The sequence below is a fragment of the Schistocerca nitens genome, chromosome 2, assembly GCF_023898315.1.
Source record: "Schistocerca nitens isolate TAMUIC-IGC-003100 chromosome 2, iqSchNite1.1, whole genome shotgun sequence".
Lineage (NCBI taxonomy): Eukaryota > Metazoa > Arthropoda > Insecta > Orthoptera > Acrididae > Schistocerca > Schistocerca nitens.
The window spans coordinates 77,267,076-77,294,363 of NC_064615.1; the positions used below are offsets into that span (position 1 = coordinate 77,267,076).

General features: G+C 43.4%; 1 protein-coding gene across 1 annotated transcript in view; it reads left to right on the forward strand.

Moving 5' to 3' along the window:
- Nucleotides 1-27,288, forward strand: part of LOC126234272 (serpin B3-like) — a 99,034-nt gene that overhangs the window by 56,770 nt on the left and 14,976 nt on the right. Inside the window, exons 5-6 of the mRNA XM_049942963.1 lie at nucleotides 9,673-9,887; nucleotides 10,272-10,457. Of these exons, the coding sequence (XP_049798920.1) occupies nucleotides 9,673-9,887; nucleotides 10,272-10,457 (401 nt within the window). The remainder of the gene's footprint in view (nucleotides 1-9,672; nucleotides 9,888-10,271; nucleotides 10,458-27,288) is intronic.

Consider the following 27,288-nt stretch of genomic DNA (forward strand, 5'->3'; position numbering starts at 1 on the left):
ACCTCGGGGAAGATCAGTTTGGATTCCGTAGAAATGTTGGAACACGTGAGGCAATACTGACCTTACGACTTATCTTAGAAGAAAGATTAAGGAAAGGCAAACCTACGTCTCTAGCATTTGTAGACTTAGAGAAAGCTTTTGACAATGTTCACTGGAATACTCTCTTTCAAATTCTAAAGGTGGCAGGGGTAAAATACAGGAAGCGAAAGGCTATTTACAATTTGTACAGAAACCAGACGGCAGTTATAAGAGTCGAGGAACATGAAGGGGAAGCAGTGGTTGGGAAGGGAGTGAGACAGGGTTGTAGCCTCTCCCCGATGTTATTCAATCTGTATATTGAGTAAGCAGTAAAGGAAACAAAAGAAAAAATTGTAGGTATTATAATCCAAGGAGAAGAAATAAAAACTTTGAGGTTCGCCGATGACATTTCTGAGGCAGCAAAGGACTTGGAAGAGCAGTTGAACGGAATGGACAGTGTCTTGAAGGGAGGATATAAGATGAACATGAACAAAAGCAAAACGAGGATAATGGAATGTGGTGGAATTAAGTCAGGTGATGCTGAGGGAATTAAATTAGGAAATGAGACACTTAAAGTAGTAAAGGAGTTTTGCTATTTGGGGAGCAAAATAACTGATGATGGTCGAAGTAGAGAAGATATAAAATGTAGACTGGCAATGGGAAGGAAAGCGTTTCTGAAGAAGAGAAATTTGTTAACATCGAGTATAGATTTAAGTGTGAGGAAGTCGTTTCTGAAAGTATTTGTATGGAGTGTAGCCATGTATGGAAGTGAAACATGGACGATAAATAGTTTGGACAAGAAGAGAATAGAAGCTTTCGAAATGTGGTGCTACAGAAGAATGCTGAAGATTAGATGGGTAGATCGCATAACTAATGGTGAAGTATTGGATAGAATTGTAGAGAATAGGAGTATGTGGTACAACGTGACAAAAAGAAGGGCTCGGTTGGTAGGACATGTTCTGAGACATCGAGGGATCACTAATTTAGTGTTGTAGGGCAGCGTGGAGGGTAAAAATCGTAGAGGGAGACCAAGAGATGAGTACACTAAGCAGATTCAGAAGGATGTAGGCTGCAGTAGGTACTGGGAGATGAAGAAGCTTGCACAGGATAGGGTAGCATGGAGAGCTGCATCAAACCAGTCTCAGGACTGAAGACCGCAACAACAACAATTTCGAATGAGTCCGTTCATTTTCGGACCGTTCCTGCGTCTTTCTCTTATGAGTGAAAAACAATTCCAATGTAATATATAAAAGATTTGTTGAGTTCTTACAGTATACGATCGAAAAGTCTGTCTGTGGCGAAACTGCCATTTATACATTGAAAATCAGTTATTCTATTATAGCATCTATGATCACTGGTGTTGAACGAAAAACTAAGGAAGATAGGAAGATAACCCTCCTTAAGAAATAAGACATAAACGTAATTACAATATTCATGACTACCCATGTATCCGCTTCCCCTGTGTAGTGGACCCCTGACCTATTAAGAGAAAATACAAGCCCATCACCCTACGGCGCAAGTCACCTTCACACAGCCCCCACTACCGTGTAACAACCACTTCCTCTGTGTATTTGGCCCCTAATATACTAAACGGAACATGGAAACCCACCACACAATGGCGCAAGTCGAGGACATGGTGGCAGAACCCTCTGAGCCACTGATTCAGAGATCCCACACTCGGTTCTACAAGTTCCACAGCTGGTCCTGTCGACGATGCTATGGGTGGTGAGCTCTGCCTTCATCTCGCAAGCGAGACTGGCAGTATTTACCACTTCATCTAACCACCTGACACCAGAGAGAATCTGTGGTGTCACAGCCAGACACCACACGTGGTAGGTGGTAGCTTAAATCGGCCGCGGTCCTGTAGTACATGTCGGACCCGCGTGTCGCCACTGTGTGATCGCAAACCTAGCGCCACCACAAGGCAGGTCTCGAGAGACTGACTCGAACTCAGCCGAGTTGTACGGACGACAGAGCTAGCGACTAGACGTACGAAGCCTTTCTCTCTCATTAGCCGAGAGACAGAATAGCCTTCAGCTAAGTTAATGGCTACGAACTAGCAAGGCGCCATTAGCCTTACAGTGATTGTAATTAAAGTCTCCTTTGTGCGATGTACCACAATGATTCATTAAAAGATAAGTATGATACCAGCTACGTACTTTTCTTCATAGCATTAATTACGTATCCTGTTCCAGTACTTCACGCCCGTCTGCGTTAGTCTCGCGTGCCCTTTAAGCCACCTATATCTACAAGGTGTTGGCCCAGCTGCCGACACATCAGAATCTCTTCCTATTCAAAGCGACACACTTTGTTAACATCGTTATATCCGATATGAGCCACCATGTGAGCTGGCTGCGCCCTGTGCTCTTCACGGCATCCAGAAGCAACCATTCCACGTCTGGAATGACTTCCTCCGGAATGAACACAGACTGCACACTAGATTCCTTCCCCTCCCTGGTAGACTTGTCCCTTATGGGCCCTATTATCTGCCTAAACGCTCTAGCTCTCAACTAACAGCAATCCCACCCTCTGTAAATACTCAGATCCTGAGGACCGAGAGGCTTCCTTTGCAACAGACCGAGCGACTCTGCATGGCTCATGGATTTCTTCAGCCTCAGATTGCGCCAGAAACTTGTTCTCAGACTTAATGAGAAGGCCCTCTGATCGCCCCCCAACTCCCCCCTCCACCCCCCACCCCCGGCGATTGTTTCCTCGGCGATGTTATCCCTCAGCTGTGCTATGCCACTAGGGATCAGTCAGGTAATGTAGATGCCTCTCATCACTGGGATGATTTCGGTGAGTATCCATGGCAGGTGAGCCTGTCACTATCACTCGATGGACATTTTATCTTATTAAAACGGTCGTAGTTTGTATTCCTCCGGCAGCCGCTAGAGTTAGGGCGGTTGGATCGAAACACACATCCAAATCATTCATGTAATATGCTTCTAACATCAGTCATGTTTTTAATTTCTATATCTAAGAGAATTTATGTTCTAAGACGATTTATGGACTCACTCGATCTAGACGTAACTATAAGATAAGACGTGCGGTAGCGTTCTCGCTTCCCACGCCCGGGTTCCCGGGTTCGATTCCCGGCGGGGTCAGGGATTTTCTCTGCCTCGTGATGGCTGGGTGTTGTGTGCTGTCCTTAGGTTAGTTAGGTTTAAGTAGTTCTAAGTTCTAGGGGACTTATGACCACAGCAGTTGAGTCCCATAGTGCTCAGAACCATTTGATTTTTATAAGATAAAACCTTATATTCCTGCTACATATATCTACATCTGCATGGTTACTCTGCAATTCACACTTAACTGCCTGGCAGAGGGTTCATCGAACCATTTCCATACTACTTCTCTACCATTCCACTCTCGAATGGCGCGTGGGAAAAATGAACACCTAAATCTTTCCGTTCAAGCTCTGATTTCTCTTATTTTATTGTAACGATCATTTCTCCCTACGTAGATGGATGTCGACAAAATATTTTCGCATTCGGAAGACAAAGTTGGTGATTGAAATTCCGTAAATAGATCTCGCCGCAGAGAAAACCGCCTTTGTCTCAGTGACTGCCATCCCAACGCGCGTATCATATCAGTGACACTCTCACCCCTATTGAGCGATAACACCAAACGAGCTGCCCCTCTTTGCACTTTTTCGATGTCCTCCGTCAGTCTTACCTGGTAAGAACCCCACACCGCGCAGCAATATTCCAGCAGAGGACGGACAAGTGTAATGTAGGCTGTCTCTTTAGTGGGTTTGCCGCATCTTCTAAGTATTCTGCCAACAAAGCACAGTCTTTGTTTCGCCTTTCCCACAATGTTATCTATGTGGTCTTTCCAATTTAATTTGCTCGTAATTGTAATTCCTAGGTATTCAGTCGAATTGACAGCCCTTAGATTTGTGCGATTTGTCGTATACCCAAAATTTATCAATGTCTTTTAATACCCATGTGGATGACCTCGCACTTTTCTTTCTTTAGTGCCAATTGCCACTTTTCGCACCATACAGAAATTCTCTCCACATCATTTTGTAATTGGAATTGAGCGTCTGATGATTTTACTTGACGGTAAATTATAGCGTCATCTGCAAACAATCTAAGGGGACTGCTCAGGTTATCACCTAGATCATTTATGTAAATTAGGAACAGCAGAGGACCTATGACACTACCTTGCGGAACGCCAGATATCACTTCTGTTCTACTCGATGATTTACCGTGTATCACTACGAACCGTGACCTCTCTGAGAGGAAATAACGAATCCAGTCACACAACTGAGACGATACTCCATATGCACGCAATTTGATTAATAGTCGCATAGACGTAGAATAAAATGTTATATAAATGTAATGTCAGCAAAAAATGGAAGATACGCCGAAATAAGCTTGTCGTTAACCTATGTAATCAATAAGAAATAAACAATTAGCAACTAATTCTGTCAAAAGTGCAAAGAAGATGTCATATTGTGACTTTATGCAAGCTGTGGGCCCAGCACAGATGAACTTTGTACTTTTGTTGTACAGTGAGTGTACAACGACTCTTAGAGACACGATGTTTCTTGGCTGAGGCGTGTTCTGAACGAAAAAAAATTTTGAGACGCCAAGGTAATCGTTACACATACAGTATTGGCCACTGAAACTACATCACTGGGAAGGATAACAAATAACGAAATATTACTTGTTGTGCGCATATTGTGTAGCATGAAAAGTACGATCTTAAATCTGCAAGTGATTTGGCGCACAGAGTGCGACAATTAAACCTCAGAAACGCTGTCTTGGACAGCAGAATGCCTCTAACCGCAGCTGGGGTTTAGGTCGAATTGAGCTTAGATGACAGGAACGGTCACGGCATTCTACGGTGCTTCAACTCATCAACAGCTGTGGCCAGTCTCACAGAAGCCCGTGACCAGATGTTTTGTCAGTGGGCCAGAGACCTGGAGGGTGCGCTGGTCACGGCAGCAGTCGAACGACTTCTGTGTCGAGGTGGTTCAGGACAGCTCGCTGAAAAACCATTCTTTCAGAGACAGTGCAAACGGCATTACTGCAGTTACGGTGAAATTCTACGCACCTGCATATCCAAGCGTTTAGCATTCCTCATGCAGGTGCAATTTTGATGGCCAGGAGCGTACTCACACTCTGGATGATCAGTGGAGAAATCAGAAAGTTATCGGAAACGGTGAAAAGTAGTGACTTTCTAAACATTGAAATTTACCCCTTTTACGGTGTTAAACTTTTAGCGTCCGGCTGAGACATTATATCGAAATTGCGCTGGGCCTTGGCAGCTGTATGTGCTCTCTGCCTATTTCACTTACGACTTTAGCGATGTTAGGCGAGTGGGTGCAATGCTCATTGTACATTAATTTAAACAAATTAATCAAAATCTCCAAAGCATGTGCATACCGTCACAGTGAGACACCAAATTAGTTACGCAAGTAACTAACTGTCTTTATTATTTACGAGTTTCCTACCTACGTTTAGTTGTGGGGTAGTCGGGTTTATAACTGCAAAGCAAGGATTCACTGAAGAATATCAGTTTATTGTGAAAAAAGTTCTACATGAACCAAAGATAATTAATACTACGCAGTTACTGTCGTGAATAATCAGTTCTCTAACATTAACGGAGAACACCGCTAGAAGCTTATTTACATCTTAATCTATCCCCGACACATCCGTGGCTGCGTCGTATTTAACTGGAAGACTATTTGGGAAACGCAGCAAACTTTCGCAGTCTGCACATCTCGCAAACTGCAAAGTAATCGAGTGCAAGACTCGTCAAATAAGTAATCAAGCAACCCAATCTGCGCTGCGAATCCCGCAAATTGTGAGCTGCTCAGATAATGGACATCTCTAAATGCGAAATGCGAAACTTATTTAGAAATCAGCGCACATGTGCCCCAATGCAGTCAGCACCGGATGCAAAATGGCTGAGATGGCGGCCGGGAATAGCTGCCACCGACCTTGGGACAGGTCCAGACGTCCTCTCCACGGCAGGTCCCGAAACGCAATCCTCGTTTCCAACTGCCTCTCTGGATCTCGAACGATTCAATTCGGAGGGGAGGATCTCCGGGAATTGCCAGTGTGACCAGCGATAATCTTGAGTTCTTCTCCAGAATACACGGGAACCCTGCACAAATTTACCATTCTTGGCTCACTTAATGCATTGTAGTATGCAGAAGGTTGGTACTGACTCCCAGCCAGGTTCCACTCATTGACCAAGTCCTCGCACCAAATCACGGTGTCGGACGAGATTCACATGATTGGATAACCGGATTTTGGAGGGAAGGCAACGAGTTTTCCCACAGTAGGCTAGCGGATGCGGTGGCCGAACGGTTCTAGGCGCTTCAGTCTGGAACCGCGCGACCGCTACGGTCGCAGGTTCGAATCCTGCCTCGGGCATGGATGTGTGTGATGTCCTTAGGTTAGTTAGGTTTAAGTAGTTCTAAGTTCTAGGGGACTGATGACCTCAGATGTTAAGTCCCATAGTGCTCAGAGCCATTTGAACCATTTTGTAGACCGGAAGGTGAATTCTTTACGTATGGCAATTCTCTGGGGCCTAGTCGGCAACTGCTTTGAAAGGAGAAAACCGCATTCGCAGCCTTAATGTACGTCCGGGGGCTTTCTACAGACGCTTCCGCAGAAAAAAAACCTCTTCAGATATGTGTGAAATCTTATGTGACTTAACTGTTAAGTTCATCAGTCCCTAAGCTTACATACCACTTAAGGGGCTCCGGAACGCCCTATACTTGCAATGTTAAAATAACGCTTATAAATTACATCTTTCCTCAAAAAGTATTTGAGGTAGGAAGTTGAACTTTTTACAGATTATTTATTGGAATATGGGCTACAACTTAACACAGGGATTTTACAAAATTTTAGTTCAGTTATTAAAGATGATTTTTTTTCAATTGTAATGAAAATTCACAACATTTTTTGCAATTTTTTATTTATATATTCAAAAATATACAGTTTTTTGGAAAAAGGCTGTGTTAAATTATGCAGAAGGTACTGTGTAACATTTACTGAAAGTTTGAAACAAATATGTTTGGAAGATCCTTAGAAAACATGTAATTAGTATGAGAAAATAAAAGTTTTGGGAATCGAGCGACAAAGATTGGATTAACTTTTTAGTGCTTTCCAGGTCCATAGGATGGATTATCTTCATTCTCTGCAAACTCCTCCTCCAGCTTCCTCTTGTTCCTCTTCCTGTTTACTCTTGCTTGTATTTCTAGACTCTTTACAGCCCTGTCTGCAGCCCGAAGGCGTTCCTTGTCTAAACCAAGCATCGCTCGTACCATGTTAGAACCTATCTTCATTCCCATATTTCTAAATACCTTGCACCTTACAATGTTGCCATCATTGAAAGTCGCAACAGCATCATACACACCAAAGTGAAGTGTTTCTATTCCAACAAATAAAGTCTTGGGGATTCTCGGCCATATAACACTATTTACACTTCTCAACAACAGAGAGACACACAGAAAATTACAGATCTTTTCGAATGGCCAAAGCATAAGACATGAGAATAAGCCTAAATATTTGGGAGTGAAACTAGACCGGACCCTAACGTACAGCTCACACCTCGAAGACACAAAGCAAAAACTAAAATCCCGCAATGCTATCCTTTCAAAACTGGCTGGAACAACATGGGGATGTGGAGCGAGCACTTTGAGAACTTCAGCACTAGCCCTTGTCTACAGTGTAGCTGAATACTGTTCACCAGTCTGGAGGAGAAGTGCACACGTATCTAAAGTGGATGTCCAGCTGAGGGAGACAATGCGAATAATCTCGGGAACACTCAGGGCCACCCCCTGTGCATGGCTTCCTGCACTAGCGAACATAGAGCCTCCAGAAATCAGGCGATCACAGCTAGCCCTAAAAACGTACAGGAAAATTATAGACAACCCGGACCTCCCTATCCACCAAGATCTGACACCGACAAACAGGCTTAAATCCAGATCACCCTTTTGGAAAATCGGTGAAGAACTACAAGCCTTTGAGCCGAGAACGGCCTGGAACGAAGTATGGTCGGCAAGTGAATTTAAGAACAAAAATTTAGTGCACGATCCGAACAAGAAGATTGATGGCTTCAACCTACCAAGAAGAGTGTGGACAGCTCTAAACCGGGTCAGAACGAGTGTTGGGAGATGTAAACACCTGATGAACAAATGGGGCCTGGCAGACAGCGCTGTATGTGAGTGCGGAGAAATACAGACAATGGACCATCTACTCGCGTGCAAAGTGTATGGCTATGGTGGTGAACTCATGGACATACATAGACTCAGTGACTCAGCCATAGAGTGGCTCAAAAACATATCTAATATAGTGTAGAATTATATTGTTTTCTTTTTTAGTATATAGTGATAAGAATATTGTAAATTATGCCTCTGTGATGCCGAACGAGTAAATAAATAAATAACACTTTCATTGGGGTTTTGAGTTTTTCCGTGAATACACTTTTTCAACAGTTCAGGTGCTGCTAAGTCTCTGAAAATAGGTTTTATCACCTCCATTATTGCATGAGGCAGACTATGCTTATGAGTGTACACTTCACCAGGTAGCAATCCTTTGTTATATTTACACCAACTGTCTCCTTCTTTGGGACCAAGCTATGTTGGGGATTTTCATCGTCTTTATTGTTTACAGTAATAACACATACCTTTGGCTTTCCAACATTTCCCCTTTTCTTAAAAGCCTTCAGAGGATTTCTAATAACTTTACTTTTACTCATTATTATACTTCAACAAAACAGAGACTCAAGAAACAGAATTAATTACGAATATTTTCGAGATAACGACAGAGTAAATAAACATGAAACAATCGACAATCACACCAGCGATATATATTGAACCATCACAGGTTAGCCACAACACATACTTTATCTCACATCACTAAAATGTACCTGATGAACACGGACGTTAATAATAACACCATTTGACAGCAGTTTAACAGCGCCACAGTGGGTCACGCCCATGTAGAACACATTTCAAAAAAAATTTAAAAATAGTTGTAGTCTTCGGAATTGAATAAATTATACATCTATTAAAAGGTAATAGTCTGCAGATTCAGAAAACGCAAAAAAGTAAAAATTGAACTTTTCATGATTTTGAGCCTTTCCGGAGCCCCTTAATCTAAATTGTCCCAAGGACAAACACCCTCACCAATGACCGAAGGAGGACTCGAACCTCCGCCGGGACCAGCCACATTTCGCGAAAAGCAACACCAATGAGTCCGGCCCCCTTTCACCAGAGTGTTTGTGACAAACCTCCTGGGATCACTCAGTGATCTCTACACGGCCACTCAGCCCATACACTTTCCTTCACGGTAAACCGCAACCTTCCTCCATAGCTACCCAGCCTTGTGCATTCCTCAAACATGATCAAAATGAGCAAATAAAAAGATAAAAATCGCACACAGGCTTGTGAATTCATCGTCACAGCACACTAAGCTACGATACCTTTCAGCATATCAAATTGCGAGGTGACACAGTTGACCCAACCATATAGTTGGAAGAAATGTCAGAAATCAGGCTGAGCAATATCTCGCACACATTATCTAACTGGAGGACGGAGAAGAGACTCGTGCAAGTTAGTTTTTGGTTTTTGCTGACATTTCATAGAATGGAGGAAACAAAATGTGACTACATTAAGTCTTTGCTTTCTTCTAGGAGCTCTGGGTGGTCAGACCCTGATGGTGCTAGTCAATGCAGTCTACTTCAAAGCAGAGTGGCAGAAACAGTTTAATAAAATGAACACTGCGCCCAGACGTTTCTTCACGGATGCTGGCCCCGCGAAAAATGTTGATATGATGCAGATACAGAGCAATTTTAAGTACGCAATGAGGTACGATCTGGATGCACAGGTCCTCGCCCTTCCCTATAAGGTATTGTGCGGAAGTAACCATTTATGTTCAGACAAAATCTGAACCTATCATGTTATGAAAATATTATTTTGGGGGGGGTAACGTTTTGTGACTTTAAACCTGCTATTAAATGCAATGTTTCTGAATTAGGACCTTATTACCTTGCGTCATGGGAAACTCTGATTGTAAAATATCTGAAACAGATTGAGTAGCCTCTGCTAAGAAAAATGTCAAGAGTAATTTTAGAACTTTTTTTGACTACTGTAACTATTTTTTATTACGCTGTGCATGATCCTTTAACGTTAATGATGTTATTTTAGTAACAATGTATTTGCTTTTTGTACTGTCGAACGTATGCATCTCCTGCTAAATTATTTTACATTCCTCTCTTCTTGATCAAAACAGGGAAACAAATTCATCATGCTTGTATTTCTACCAAGACAAGCAGACGGTTTGAGGAACCTTGAGAGTAAACTTGCAGATTTAAATCTGAGAGATGTCACCAGTAATATGTACGAAAATGATGTACTTGTCTTTTTACCTAAGTTCAAAATGGAGTATAAGAAAGAGCTTAATGAACCATTGCAACAGGTTGGTATTACCCATTTTTTTTCTTCTAAGTATTGCGTGTAGTTTTTAACATATGAGCAAGGTTGTTGTGTTGAACACCGAGGAACTACTATGAACGACATAGTAAAACTGAAGAGAATATGTCAATTTATAAAAAAATGGTTCAAATGGCTCTGAGCACTATGGGACTCAACTGCTGTGGTCATCAGTCCCCTAGAACTTAGAACTACTTAAACCTAACTAACCTAAGGACATCACACACATCCATGCCCGAGGCAGGATTCGAACCTGCGACCGTAGCAGTCGCACGGTTCCGGACTGCGCGCCTAGAACCGCGAGACCACCGCGGCCGGCTGTCAATTTATAAGTTAATTTTATAATGGCAGTAGGAAATTGAGTGCATACCTATGCCGACATCATATCGTCAGTTGCGTTAGCCGTCCAGAAAGCTACGAAAGCACAGGTCATCTTAGTTCATTGATTATGTAAAATGGGAACATATGTTGGTTGCAACACGAACCTATCGGGGCTGGAAGGTGACAATGCGGCTGTGAAGGAATGTGGGCTGTCAAGGTCGTTAGTTATATGGTTTCACATCTATAAATGGAATATTCGTCTGAGGGGATTTAGAGTGTAGTCTACTTTGTTCGGGATCTTGAGGGGTGTCCGTCATTAACAATTATCTAAAACAGTCATCAAATGACACTAATATGAAGCAGTCTGGTGCAGCAGCACTGGACATGCGCTGTAGAATCACGTAGGACGACACCTTAGCTGTTATCTCTTCTGGTTGTAGCTAGTGATGCATGTCACTTTATAGACAATTGAGCAGTTGCAGACCAGGTATTATTAAACGTTTGAGAGTGTACCAGTGTGCATTGCTGTAAAGGATGGAGAAAGCTAATTATTTGAGTCGCAGCAAACGGTAATCTTCAGCTTTCGGATGAAGGGGAATACTGTTTCTAAAATGGTAACACCTGTGAGTTGTTCGCATTCCTCTGAACTGGCAGCGAATCATGTAAGGTCTAAAGAAACCACTGTGTATAGCCACTGACCTAAATAAAGTATTGCGTACAGTCGGTGCGTAAACTGCGGAACTTACGAGCATTCCGGCAATAATTTTCGGCGTTTCCAACTACGTCAGTGTATCAGAAACAGCAGAGGTGGAACAGGTCACCAAGCAAATCACCTGAAGGTTAATGGATATGAAGACTACGAAAGTAGAAGTCGCTGAAGAAACAATACCACATAACAGGCAATTATGACCAGTCGATTAATAAGAGTCATAAATGAGGAATTATTTAGCAAACTTCTAAACATTTGCTCGAAAATATAAGCGTCATAAGGTTCATACATTTCCCTTAATAGAAGTTGTACATTTTTCTTTATTCTTTTACTAAGCATACATGTGGAATCCCAATGAAGAGGATTAAAATACAATGGAATGGAAAAGTAACGCAGACTTGTCGAACGCAAGATCTGGATATACTACACTGCAGCCCAATGTCAATATCCTTAGTGACCGCTTTATGCAAATCTTTGACACAAACTGTTCCATTCTGCTTGACTGAAATTCAGCTTTCCCACTTTGATGATAAATAACGGGATAATGCACAACAAGAAAGTAAGCTTTGTTTAGACAAATATGAAAATGTAAGTACTGTCAGAGACAGCAAAGGACTTGGAAGAGCAGTTGAACGGAATGGACAGTGTCTTGAAAGGAGGATATAAGATGAACATCAACAAAAGCAAAACGAGGTTCATGGAATGTAGTCGAATTAAGTCGGGTGATGCTGAGGGAATTAGATTAGGAAATGAGACGCTTAAAGTAGTAAATGAGTTTTGCTATTTGAGGAGCAAAATAACTGATGATGGTCGAAGTAGAGAGGATATAAAATGTAGACTGGCAATGGCAAGGGAAGCGTTTCTCAAGAAGAGAAATTTGTTAACATCGAGTATAGATTTAAATCTCAGGAAGTCGTTTCTGAAAGTATTTGTATGGAGTGTAGCCATGTATGGAAGTGAAACATGGACGATAAATAGTTTGGACAGGAAGAGAATAGAAGATTTCGAAATGTGGTGCTACAGAAGAATGCTGAAGATTAGATGGGTAGATCACGTGACTAATGAGGAGGTATTGAATAGGATTTGGGAGAAGAGGAGTTTGTGGCACAACTTGACAAAAAGATGGGACCGGTTGGTAGGGCATGTTCTGAGGCATCAAGGGATCACAAATTTAGCATTGGAGGGCAGCGTGGAGGATAAAAATCGTATAGGGAGACCAAGAGATGAATACATTAAGCAGATTCAGAAGGATGTAGGTTGCAGTAAGTACTGGGAGACGAAGAAGCTTGCACAAGATAGAGGAGCATGGAGAGCTGCATCAAACCAGTCTCAGGACTGAAGACAACAACAACAACAACAAGTACTTCATGTTTTCCAAGTAACTGTTTAGCATTTTGCCAAATAATATCCCATTTATGATTATCATGAATCTGCTGTTTGTCTACTACACGGCATTGTCATATCAGAGACTTGTGCATCTTTAGATTCGATAAGCTTCAAATATTTATGCAAAATGTACAGGACGCCGACGCGACTTAAAAACTTCTTGGTTCCTTTTGTGATCTGTTCCAGCTGCACCGACCCAGAATCAGATCACTCCTCATGAACTCCGCTGTATAACTGAATTTGTCGCACACTGGAGCACGCAATGAGAAAAGATACGTATTTGTAAATGAGTTACTGTTTACAGGGGTTCGTTACCTATCTACTGAATTGACAACACTGGTCCAGATTAACACCAATTTTATTTATTGTTTGGGTTCGCACACACAAAAAGGAAGCATACATTAATGAGATTGATAAAATACAAACGCCAGTGGGAATACAAGCCGTGAACATCAGGGCAATGTAATTGAGTCGTTGATCTGCTTGAAGCGCCCACAAGGCATGGATAACAAGAGTGGCAATCACCTCAACTGGTTGTCCCCCTAAAACACATAATCACGCCTTGGTGCGTAATTGCTCCGGTCCTAGCAGGAAGAAAGGTATTGGTTCCACAGGCAGACATGTAAATCGCTCATGGATGATCCCTCTGCTGCAAAACGAAATATAAAGTCACTTCCAATGAAGGTGAAAAGAAACAAACCCGTAATCATTCTCCTCACACACTACGACCTGCTCTCACCAGAATCGATAGTTCAGAGCGAAAAGACCTGCATCCCCCAAGCCCAACTGGCAGCAACAACTCATCAGTCATGGATGATGATCTGATCCTTGAATGCAGTTCCGTATCTGTAGGACCTAAAACCAACTGCGGGAACGCCTTGGGCTGCGGATCGGAGCCGCCAGGAGGGGTAGCCGCCGGCGGTGGAGCACGCACCACCGGGTAAACACAGGACGAGTCGGACGACAGACCAACGACAACCGACAACAACCGGCGACGACCGACACAACAAGGAAGAGATAAACAACGGAGGCTCGTAGAAACCACAACACCAGTAAATCCACTCGGAACCAGAGCCAGGCAAATGTCAACAACGAGCAACATACGAAAGCGGGGGGAGCGGCTATTGGCCGCGGTCTGCACGTGGCGTAGCGGTGGCGCCCTCGCTGCGCGAGAGCCGCTGCGCTGAATAGCCGCCGCGGAGGCGGAGCCCTCTATGGGCTGGCCACGTCCATTTGTTCTGGCGCGTGTTCGACTTCACCGGCGGGAGGTACTAGAGTATCCCTCGCCCACGTCTTTCAGTCGAGTGTCCTCCTCCACATCCCCTAAACAAGTCTCTCTAAAAATGTTCTATACCTCTCTGCTACAGAGTCTCTCACTATAGTCCGTGCAGACTATGCTTCACCGGTGGGAAAGCTCTGTGAAAGATTCTCCAGTGAAATTTTAGAAAACTCGAACATCCCACCTAGTAGGTATTTTTTAAGCCAGCAAGTGAGGTGCTTTCTCAAGTTTTGAGAGAGAAACTTGTTGTTGACATTATTCAGAGTCTGGATTGCGCTATTCCTACTCCTGCAAAAGGAAGAAAAATTTTGAAGCCACCCACTCATGGGCCAATCAATCGACCAACTGCCCCAGTTGAGTAGGTCTGCCCCAACATGTAGGCGATTTGTTAGTGGCTGGGTCGGTAGTTTGGGTGCGTCGTCTCCGCTACCTATTACCCACAACCGCTACCTGTCACCCAATGTCCGACCTTTTCCCTTCTGTTTTGGCATGGGCAAAGCTGTTCGACTGGGAGCAGATAGGGTCCACCATGCACTCTAAGTGTGTCCACACACTGTGAGATGGGTCAGCGACCCACTCAATCCAGTCAGCGGGTGTGAGGGGGGGGGGGGGGAGGGGGGGCAGGAGGAGGGAGCTACCACAACGTAGCTTTCCCACAAGAGAACAGCGTGGTCTCTTTCTTTTGCCCAGGATGCCTCCCTCAAATTGTTTCAGCCTGTCAGCAAAAAATGTGCAAGCAAGAGGTTTTCTTTCACAGGGATGGTGGCCCATAAAAATTTTATTTTGCTTTTTCTGGACGCACAACATAGTTCCCAAACCAAATCTTTTAGGGAGTCACCACAGTCGTACCAAAGGAAGTTCACAATTCTAAGGACCTGGAGTTGTATGCGACCTGCCAGCACCACTGAGATAAAGTGGCGTGGCTGACAGATCCTACCTGCCGATTACTGGTCAGAGCACTGCTCTGTTGTTAGGTGGTCCTGCTTTTACAACTCACCCTATTCCTAGGAACACACCTGCTCCACATAAATGGATTTCCATCAGTTCCAAGGCTCATCCATTTCTTGTGCAGAGATGTGCAACTCGTTAACTAAAGATACAGACAACTAGATAATTAGTTAAAAAATGAAATATGATGGGCATCAGTGTCTCGATCCTCACAATCATTACTCATGACACAAATACAGAATTTTATAAACTGACTCAATCATCACACAGATTGGCACAGATTGGTGCAACAAAACTGAAATATGAAACGTGGCTAGTGATTTTCAGGCGAAAAAGAAAAAGAACCAGATGTGTGGGTGGTGACATACTTAGGTAGACCATGGTGGGAAGTAACTAATCACGTTTGTATAGGACCTCCCTACCCCAAGACAACGGGATAGTTTGGAAACTGGGAGAATAGCCATGCCAAAGCATCATTAGCCTAACAAAAACCTCTCACTTAACCCAAGAGCTACCACCTACTCACCCTTACTGCTGATGTGTTTACATAAAGGCTTTATTCCCATTTACAAAAAACAAACCATCTAGCACATCCCATTCACTCTTTTAAAGAAACCTTATAAAGATCGTCATTTTATTTCACCGTCTCTCTTTCACACTTTACAATCCGGCACATTTGAATTCCACAGCCATTCCTTAGACACCGTCAACAGCCTCGTCAAGGCCCCATTGACTTCCAGATTCGTGCCATTATTGTTATTACAATTAAAAATTGATTCCATTCATTCACTAATTCGTTTACTGCGATCTCCTGCTCTTAACTCTGTGACCCCATTCCAGAGCACGATGAAGGCATAGCAGACGATCTTGAGCTCACGAAACGGCAGAATCTGTAGTCGATCTACAGATATTTACCACACAACGGCCTCTCGGTTGCTTCAGTTACAAGATTACACCACAATTCGTGGAAATATCGGAAACGCGAAGTCAGAAGCAAACAGTGAAAATTTGGCGTAATAAATTGCGAAATCACTTATTAATTGTACAATCTGACTTCTTTGTCAAGCAGTCGCATGCTGAATCACACTTTAGGCATCCGATTCACTCTTCACCTAACATGGAATGGTCTGCTGGAAACACTTCTCATTCCAACCCACACAAAATTTCAACACTGGGACAAAATAATTGATATGGACGTAAGGTAAACGATATACACTTTTTTTTAACCTTGATTGTTTAACACAATGTAGGAAACACAAACAGACAAGGCAAGGCTGAAAGTCCTCAAAACGAATACAACAAGGTCAAACAGAAAACGTTGTCATACGTCGTTATTGAACACTGTACAGAACCGTTTGACATACTGAGAGAACTCGCGTGATGTTTCTCGTGTACAGTTATACATATCCAGAGTTTATCTCCAAGACACCGTTATTTACGAAACTGTAAATAAAAAATTTTCTGGGGAAAGAGACAATGATAAAAGCTGTCTCAAAGTATTCCCGTGTGGATCACTGTAAAAAATTGTGTGAAGTTCAGTTATCGTTTTGTTTTTTGGGTTACCAGTCTTCTCACTGGTTTGATGCTGCCCACCACCAATTCCTGTCCTGTGCCAATGTCTTCATCCCAGAGTAGCACGTGCGACCTACACCCTCAGTTACCTGCTTTCCTATTTTCCTGTATCGTTCTTACCCTCTACAGCGTCCGCCCCAGGTAGGTGAGTGGTCAGGGCGAGAGAATGTGAATCCTCACGGCCCGGCTGGATCGGAGATATTCTCCACTCAAGTACTGGGCGTTGTGTAGTCCTAATCATCATATTTCATCGTAATCGACGCGCAAGTCGCCGAAGTTGCGTCAACTGGAAAGACTTGCGACCGGTGAACGGTCTACCCGACGGGGGACTTTCAGGAATCTTACGGCAATGGAAACGTCATCATAACGAAACCTATTCCTCTTATACCGTTTTCTGCTGATTCCCGTGTTACCTTACACTCATCTGATAAGAAATCCTTGTCTTCATTTCATTTGGCTTCAATGACCACCACTATACCTACACTCCTGGAAATTGAAATAAGAACACCGTGAATTCATTGTCCCAGGAAGGGGAAACTTTATTGACACATTCCTGGGGTCAGATACATCACATGATCACACTGACAGAACCACAGGCACATAGACACAGACAACAGAGCATGCACAATGTCGGCACTAGTACAGTGTATATCCACCTTTCGCAGCAATGCAGGCTGCTATTCTCCCATGGAGACGATCGTAGAGATGCTGGATGTAGTCCTGTGGAACGGCTTGCCATGCCATTTCCACCTGGTGCCTCAGTTGGACCAGCGTTCGTGCTGGACGTGCAGACCGCGTGAGACGACGCTTCATCCAGTCCCAAACATGCTCAATGGGGGACAGATCCGGAGATCTTGCTGGCCAGGGTAGTTGACTTACACCTTCTAGAGCACGTTGGGTGGCACGGGATACATGCGGATGTGCATTGTCCTGTTGGAACAGCAAGTTCCCTTGCCGGTCTAGGAATGGTAGAACGATGGGTTCGATGACGGTTTTGATGTACCGTGCACTATTCAGTGTCCCCTCGACGATCACCAGTGGTGTACGGCCAGTGTAGGAGATCGCTCCCCACACCATGATGCCGGGTGTTGGCCCTGTGTGCCTCGGTCGTATGCAGTCCTGATTGTGGCGCTCACCTGCACGGCGCCAAACACGCATACGACCATCATTGGCACCAAGGCAGAAGCAACTCTCATCGCTGAAGACGACACGTCTCCATTCGTCCCTCCATTCACGCCTGTCGCGACACCACTGGAGGCGGGCTGCACGATGTTGGGGCGTGAGCGGAAGACGGCCTAACGGTGTGCGGGACCGTAGCCCAGCTTCATGGAGACGGTTGCGAATGGTCCTCGCCGATACCCCAGGAGCAACAGTGTCCCTAATTTGCTAGGAAGTGGCGGTGCGGTCCCCTACGGCACTGCGTAGGATCCTACGGTCTTGGCGTGCATCCGTGCGTCGCTGCGGTCCGGTCCCAGGTCGACGGGCACGTGCACCTTCCGCCGACCACTGGCGACAACATCGATGTACTGTGGAGACCTCACGCCCCACGTGTTGAGCAATTCGGCGGTACGTCCACCCGGCCTCCCGCATGCCCACTATACGCCCACGCTCAAAGTCCGTCAACTGCACATACGGTTCACGTCCACGCTGTCGCGGCATGCTACCAGTGTTAAAGACTGCGATGGAGCTCCGTATGCCACGGCAAACTGGCTGACACTGACGGCGGCGGTGCACAAATGCTGCGCAGCTAGCGCCATTCTACGGCCAACACCGCGGTTCCTGGTGTGTCCGCTGTGCCGTGCGTGTGATCATTGCTTGTACAGCCCTCTCGCAGTGTCCGGAGCAAGTATGGTGGGTCTGACACACCGGTGTCAATGTGTTCTTTTTTCCATTTCCAGGAGTGTATATTGAGCTTTAGCATCTCCATTTTCAGATTTTCTAGTTTCCGTAGCACGTTCAAACTTCTGGCATTCCACGCTCCATCTCATATAACGTTATCCTTTCGGTGGCTGTTCAGTCTTCTTCTCATGGTCTCCTCGCCCTGTGCAGTCTACTCCTGGAGATCCTAACGAGGGACTATTCAGGAATCTTTTGCCAATGGAGAGATCATCTTGGCAATTGTCAGTTACAGGCCATATATCCTATGGATACACAATATGTGTCTTTAATGCAGTGGTTTCCATTGCCTTCTGCATCCTCATGCTGTTGATCACTGTTGATTCTTCCACCTTCTGAGACAGTTTCCCACGCCAAGGTCAACGGAGTGGCCTGAACCACTGTCTGCTGCTCCGACCTTTTTAAAAAGGCCGTCAGCAGAATGAGAGCGACTTCATATTCTGGATGTCTTCGGTAGCCGTTGCTGACGATCTTCATCAAAAATTTAAGCTGGGGCGGGTTTTTATTTAGTAGTCAAGGACAGTATCTCCAGACCACTGATTATTGCTATGCTGTTAAATAATGTAAGTGCGAATTAGGTGTGACCCAAGTTTTACACAGCAAGTTTAAAAACAAAGGTAAGAAAATACGTACCTATATATGTGAATCACAATTTTACACTCTTTTCTAATAAAGTCCACCTGAAATGTAATGAAACACTAATAGGACACTCCTATGCACCCTGCCTGTTACCAAAAGTACGTTCTGAACGTTGTTCAATCAAGATGCGACACGTGTCCGTAGTTCACACTCTCCGACTCGTGTACATGGGTAGCTGACAGAGTTCCAAGTCCAAAAGTTTCAACAATGCGTTGATATTTTCTTGCATTTGCTTCACTAGCATCAGGAAATCGGTACCAAAGCTGAAGCTCATGACAAGCCTACCGTAGAGGAGACATAGCCAAGGACCTTGAAAATGGTGTGTCAGCACCGTGACCGAAGCAAGAAGAGGTTCTGTGACCATTCTGGCAGTGGTCAGCAGCTCTCAATTCTCAAGCAGAGAAAATATCATGCGTGGTATAACTGAGTCAGATGTAGTAGGCTGTACCAGACCTCCTTATCCCCAAGGAGAGAAAATATTATGTGTGGTACAACTCTACCAGATATAGTAGTGTGTACAAGGGCTTTGATTCTCAAGAAGAGAAAACATGATGTTCGGTACAACTGTACCAGGGGTAGTAGCCTTACAAGGGCTCGTTAATCTCAATAAGAGAAATTGCCATTATGATACTAGTCTATTGCGCTTAAAATGTAGTAGAGAGGCATTTTTGGGAGAGAGAGGCGCCTGAGATCCCCGAGTGGCGGACATCCATTTTGGACTTACTCGCGATAAGATAGGTTAACATGACTGCTCTCTGTTGTTGCGAAGATTTAGCAGACATGACTTTGTCTGTGGCACATGCCTCAGAGCCACTGAAAGAGCTGCAATCGCCGCAGCCATGGCTCACCGAGCACCCCCTGAGAGACAAGTGCATCCGTGATATTACCTTGCTGGCTGAGGTGAACCGCTTGCCGCATGCACGGCCTACTGAGGAATTCGTCAATGAAGGACTGTTTCCCCTTTAAGTCTCCTCTTCTATATGGCAAGCTGTCCGGGGGCTTATTTCCTTCTTGGAAAGTGAGAGTGCCCAGTCGCCATTTTCGCCATTTCTTTAGTGTGGCTGGTTTCCCTCTCCAAGGATAGCCAGAGGCAGCCCCTGACCCACTTGTGGTGGGGAGTCTTGCAGTGGTGGTGTATCCCACCTGCTGTCAGTTGTCGATGCTCCACTCCCCCTTGCCTCGTGTCCATCTCTGTCACACAAATTCCCACTTCCAGTCCTTGTCCATACGTGCATCACTTGGTATCCATGCATCTGCATATAACTTTTCATTGCAAAAACTAACATTGTTTATTTTTGTACATCGAATAGTCAGGAATCTCTCTAACGAACAAACAGTGTATGAAACGTTGCGTCGGCGCGGTTCTTTCCATCCCTTTACGACGGACCTGCACCTACCTGTGAACATTGTCTCAGCAGATCGTCAGTAGGAAAGCCGAGTGAAACCTACTGTACTTCGACGTGAACCAGGCTGCAATTAAAGTCACTTATCTACGTTTCGGGAGAAAGTTTTCACACAAATGAAAGGTTGGAAATTTTGTCCTCAATTAATATATTCTGAAACTTAGGTGAACAAGTATCACTGTCAAGCACGTGCTAGTCTTAACACAGTCACTCACAATCCCTTCCACTCACGTTAACAAGTTTATGGCGTTGCATTTCCCGAAAACGAAATAGCTACAAAAATACTGATTGTTTTTGATTGAGAATGCTCGCCAAATATTAAGTCTGTCGTTACCAAATGCAGTCGCAGTTTTTAGCCACCGACCTGCTCAATACACCACGCGGAATATATGTCTTTTCTCGTCACAAAATTCACTTAAAAATTCCGAAATTTCTACACACCCATCGGAATAATTGTGCCGTCTCTTTACCACACTTTTGGTGTATGAAACACTGCTAGATCCGGCAACTTATCGTTTCCATCGGAAGTACTACTACACACGCCCGAACTGTTTCATGGCTAGGCTCCCACCTTCTCTAGAATACTCTCAGTGTTCTCTACAAGCAGAGAAAGGCGCGCGAAGAATATTGCTTTACCATTGGTCACTTTACTCAACAGCCAATAGCAAAACAACATTCTCCCGCGTCAGTCCGCGCTTTTCACCAATAACCAATTGCAAAATAGTAAACCTAACGACTCCACTTTTTACCGACGTAATTATCTAATATGCTGAAGTTTAGCATAAAGTTATTTACTATTGTTATTTATACCCGAATTAACTTTCCCTTTACCATAAACTTACTTTACAAATCTATTCTACAAAAATCCCCCTTGTTCATATCCATACTTCTTCGATATGTTCCCACACTAAATCCTACTACATAACCCGTTAAACAATTATCTTCATATTAACCTTAAACCACGCTCACGCATCATTCATACTGCTAAAACATATTTATAACATTTTACACAAAAAGACATAACACTTTATGAAAATACTAGAACAATTTATGAAAAACATTCTATTACTTTAGAGCACTCTAGTGGGCACAATCGAAACTAAATCAGTCCCCTATCCAGTATTGTCCTCTATCGGCTGATACATGAACTACGTGCGCGTCCAGTCTCGCATCACCATCTGTCACTATCCAGCTCAGAGTCACATCTCTCACTTAACCACCTCCAAGGCAGGATCGGTATACGGCGCTACGCCTCAACGTGAATAAGAACTTATCTATTCAACATGACAGTTTGATTACCAAAATTATTATTTTCATATAATTCTGAAAAAAAAGAAAAACTAATATTCTTGGCACTAATTTTGGTGATTTGTCTACATATATACCTTATACTGGCAAAAATAAAATAGTTATACTTGTGATGTGACAGATGGCCTGATACGCTTTACAGGGTGAATTTTAACACAATTATTTACATCAACGATCACAAAAAAAGTTTGTGTTACGACCACACATTCATCATTCAATGAAAAAGAAACGCCGCGCAGGATTAGCCGAACGGTCAGCCGGCACGGTAGCTCAGCGTGTTCGGTCAGAGGGTTAGCACCCCTCTGTAATAAAAAAACTGAGCTAATCGATCAACAAAGAACTTAAACGGATGTCTTACGACGTCCGCCCCGAGCAGATGCAACGAACAAAAGCGAACAAAACGAGATAGAAAAAAAAAAAAAAAAAAAAAAAAAAAAAAAAAAAAAAAAAACGGTCTAAGGCGCTGCAGTCATGGACTGTGCAGCTGGTCCCGGCGGAGGTTCGAGTCCTCCCTCGGGCACGGGTGTATATGTTTCTCCTTATGATAATTTAGGTTAGGTAGTGTGTAAGCTTAGGGACTAATGACATTAGCAATTTAGTCCCATAAGATTTCACACATATTTGAACATTTTTTTGAAAGAGAAATCATGTTACATGATTAATCACTCTGTTACCAGACTACTTTCTCCATACTTCATCCCTGATAACAACATGTTTTCATATATGTGAATTTAAGCAATATGATACTCAACTGCTACAAAAACAAAAGAGAACCACAACGCAGACTACATCCATACATTTCTGAAATCGGAAGAATTGATTCCTCTCGACTCACTGCTTCCATTTTCCTTTCTAGATTCTCATTCTCTGCCACTTTTCCTCAAATGCTTCTATCCAATTATTGCTTGTTAAGTCCATTTCCCTTTCCTCTTTCGATCGTCCTTATTTCTCCCCTTCGGCATTTTGTATTGTGTTTGACAGTGACATTATACCAGAGCAATGTAGAACAATATTGGAAAATTAAATGATTGGTAAAAAAAAACTATCTGCAAAAACGCAACATATTTAGTAGCCTAGATTCACATATAGTGGCCACAAACAAAAACGTCTAAAGAAAATCCTTACATTAACATGTTACTTAGATACTCATGTGTTATTCCTCAAACATTTATTCTTACTTTTAATTCTTTCATAGTTACTTTCTTTTGTTTTTAGGTGTTTCCTTTCATAGACTATTTGTACTATAATCCATGTACTCTTCAATGTTATTCCTCCACTTACGAGATTGGACCTTCAATGGTTTCGTTACTTTTTGGCTTGGTGGCTGTCCAAATAAAGCTACTTAGAGAGAAAAACACGAAGACTAGTTGGACACAAATCACCGCTTCATTTCCATTATGTTGTAGCTATAGACCATTTATTGGTTTCCCAATTATCTGCTTTGCGGCTATCCTTTCACATTCCTGCATGGTAAGAACATAGCTCGCAAATATCAAACATTGTCAAAAAAAAATGGCTCTGAGCACTGTGGGACTTAACATCTGAGGTCATCAGTTCCCTAGAACTTAGAACTACTTGAACCTAACTAACCTAATGACATCACACACATCCATGCCCGAGGCAGGATTCGAACCTCCGACCGTAGCGGTCACGTGGTTCCAGACTGAAGCGCCTAGAACCGTACGGCCTCAAACATTGTCACTTATTCTGTGCTCCTAAGTCATTTTTCCATAGTCTAGGGTCCAAATGTGCATCCACTGTGGACATCAATGTATCTCAAAATCCTCCCCTAATCCATCCATGCCAATGCGCATCAGACATGGACAGTAATGCAACCTGCGGTCCAAATTGCATCCGACATGGACATTAACATAATACAACCTCTCTATTTCCTGAATGATGATGATGTAACAACTCTTCTCTCCACGTAAGAACATTACAAAACAAGAAAAATCGAGAATCCTATACAATATTGAGAGAAAACTTCACCACAAAATGGCTCTGAGCACTATGCGACTTAACTTCTGAGGTCATCAGTCGCCTAGAACTTAGAACTAATTAAACCTAACTAACCTAAGGACATCACACACATCCATGCCCGAGGCAGGATTCGAACCTGCGACCGTAGCGGTCACGCGGTTCCAGACTGAAGCGCCTTTAACCGCACGGCCACACCGGCCGGCTCTTCACCACATTCACAATGATTTGACTGAAACAAATTCCAAGTTCCACCTGACTACTTCCACAAAACATCAAAAATCACGGAAGACCTTCATCTCTCTCGTCAAGTCTGTCACAAAATATCCACTTGGGATTAAAACTGCCACAAATAAACATATAGTCCACCCTCCTTTCCTTGTTTACCAGCCTTAGCAATATCAAAGGGAAATGTACTCTTCACTAAAACGTCTTCCCATGTCACTTGTCCTAAACAGAAAGCAAAAGCTTACCAGAAAACACACTTTGCACAGGACGGGAAATGCGGTAAAAGTCTGTCCCTCAGTGATATAATAACTTATCACAGATCCAATCACAAACTGATTACCAAACAAACTCTTCCGGAAAGAGAAATAAATTCTATACTCCAGAGACAAATATAACCCAATTCAAAATTTAGTTTTTTGTTTTCCCACCATCTTAGATGCTTTACTCGATAAAAGGTTTTTCATTACTGATATGATGCACCCCCTATGACTTCCTTCATTTGCTTGTTTCCACTCTGGCTATGTTCACACGCACAACCCTTCGAATCTGTAGTACCCCAATGAGCAAGGAGAAGAACTTGTGGCACAACACATTTCGCTTATTTGATAATCTCTGCGATCTTACTGAAATCTTCTGACCCGCTTTGTAATGTCTTATGGTTGCCTTCAGCTCAGTACATTCCTTCCTGTTTCCTGGGGCCTGTTTAATGTGAAGGAGGGCGAGAGGTATCACATCCTTATGGTGTAAAGACCGTCGATTCCAAGACAGATGCATTTTGGCACAGTGTAATCTATACAGGCTGCCTAGCAAGCCTAATCCTCGCCACAAGGTCTGAATATCAAGTTACCTTCCATTAGGAATGTGGATGCACTCAACGACTGTGATCTGACTCTCAAATGATCGCAACAATCAGGTTTTATTAGAAAAATTTATGTTTCGGCTAGTGTCTAGCCATGTTTTAATATGGACGATAGGTCAAAATGAAGACTGGTTTTTTATCGTGTGCCATTTCAACATCGCCCTATCAGCATGACCAAACCTGCAGTTCATGATCAGAAATCATCTTATCCACACAGTCTTTTTTAAAAAACTTCTCCTAAAATGCTTCTGCCACAGTCCCAGCAGTGGCCTTTCACAGTGGAGCCAAAGTTGCAGAATTTAACTCAACAGCCACCGGGCTATAACAGAAACCATGCGTCACTCTCGAAAGGGAGTCCATGAAAACAGTTGCCGCAAGTGGCATAATTTCACAGGTACTATGAGGAAAAAAGGTGCCTGATTTGATGTGGTGCAGGGCTTTGGCTTTTGACAAGCTTTGCAGATGAACAACACTTTGTGACTCCTTTGCTAAATATTATTGAAATGACAAGTTGCCTGCAACTTCAAGGAAAGCTTCTTCAGCACAAAGTGGGCACAGCTTAGGTGCATGCACCATTTAAGTTTGTTCACCAACCCATCTGTTGTACACAACAACTAGTGACTCGTCCAAATATCTGTGACGAAACATAGCCTCATTTCCTGCCAAACTGCAATTTCCTCTTTATCTCTACATTTGTTTTCCAAATCCAGAAAGGCGGGGTTTTTTGTCCTATTCTCTTGCTGTTTCTTTGAAACAGGTAGATACTTAATTTTCAAGCACAATGTTTTAGAGGTAGTATAGTACGAAATGGTTTTCTTAGAGATCTTCTTCCATCCTCTCAACAAGATTAGTAGGCAAGCATGATAGTGTGTCCACTACAATATTAACAGTGCCTGGCAAATGTGTGATTGTGAAGTCGAATTCTTGGAGATGTAACAACCACCAGATGAAGCATCCATGTACGAGTTTTGCGTTTGATAAGAACAGTAATGCCTCATGGTCAGTGTAAATTTCCGTTTTGCCACCAGATAAGAAGTACAGAAACTCTGGAAGCCTCACACGATGGCAGGGCACTCCAACTCGGTAATGGAGTAGTTCTTCTTCTATTTTGATAGCACTCTGCTACTAAAGCGACAGTTGTCATTATTATCTGTCTTCTTCGACTTCTTGAAAAAAAATCATGCCTAGACCGGTTTTGGTGCTATTTGTGGTCATGCACAATTCACATGATAAATCAGAATCTACTAAAATGGAGGCAATCACGAGTGCATGCTTTAGTGACAAGTTAGCATTCGGCTTCCATATCCCAAGCTCAGACATCTTCTTTCCTGTCAGTCCGTACAAGCAAGGTGCTGACAACGTCTCCACATTGATGAAACACCTATAATATGGTGATTACTGGATGCAAGTTTTGAGTAAGGCGCTCCCATTCTTTTTTAAAAGTAATTTCCTTACCTTGTCATATTCTGTCACTGGTTCTGAGGTCTTTCATGGGCTCTTGCATCTCCATTCCCGTGTCAGACTCCCGCCATAGTGGTGATTAATTCTCCGTGTTGTGTCTGCCTTACTGATCAGGAGAGCGAATTTCAATGATCTCAGCCTAAGGTCTAGATCCATAATGTCCACTCAATGCGAGCCAAACCAATGACCATTGTTGCATCGTTCGTTGTACGAGCTACTTCTGTTGTGCTGTTACGGTCGGAAGCGCCCGTCACCTTGCGATCAGAATCATTGTGACACAGTTTTCTCATCTTGGCCACACTTCAGCTCTCACAACAAACCTTTGATAGCTTCATCATCCTCCTTACAACGCCCAAAAAGAAACAGTTTGCTTCTTATAGCACGACAGTATAACCTCTGCAGAGGTGAAAGTTGTGGCGACAGTTTTTTTTTTTCCTTAACATTGCCTCAAAAAGCTTCATTGGACTTAGACTCGTCTAGCTTCCGGCTTATCATTATATCCCGTGAAATCTGGCACTGCACTAGACAAACAACTAGCTAAGTATGGGTCCGTAAATTTCCTATACGATGTACACTATAATGCTAATCGTCGCATACACATCGCTGTTCCGCCCTCGAGATATCCACACGCAATTGATCAGTTCAAGACTTCAGGTGTACTGGTTTCCATCATTCCTAAGAGCAGGAAATTTTCACACCGAAAGGAAGTTCTTGTAGTCAAAAGATTCACCTTCTTGTGGTCTTGTTTGACTGTTGATTGTAGAGTATTCTTCTTCCTCGTGCTAGCGTGAGGCTTCCTGTCCACAGCTGATTCCTGGACCAACACATCCA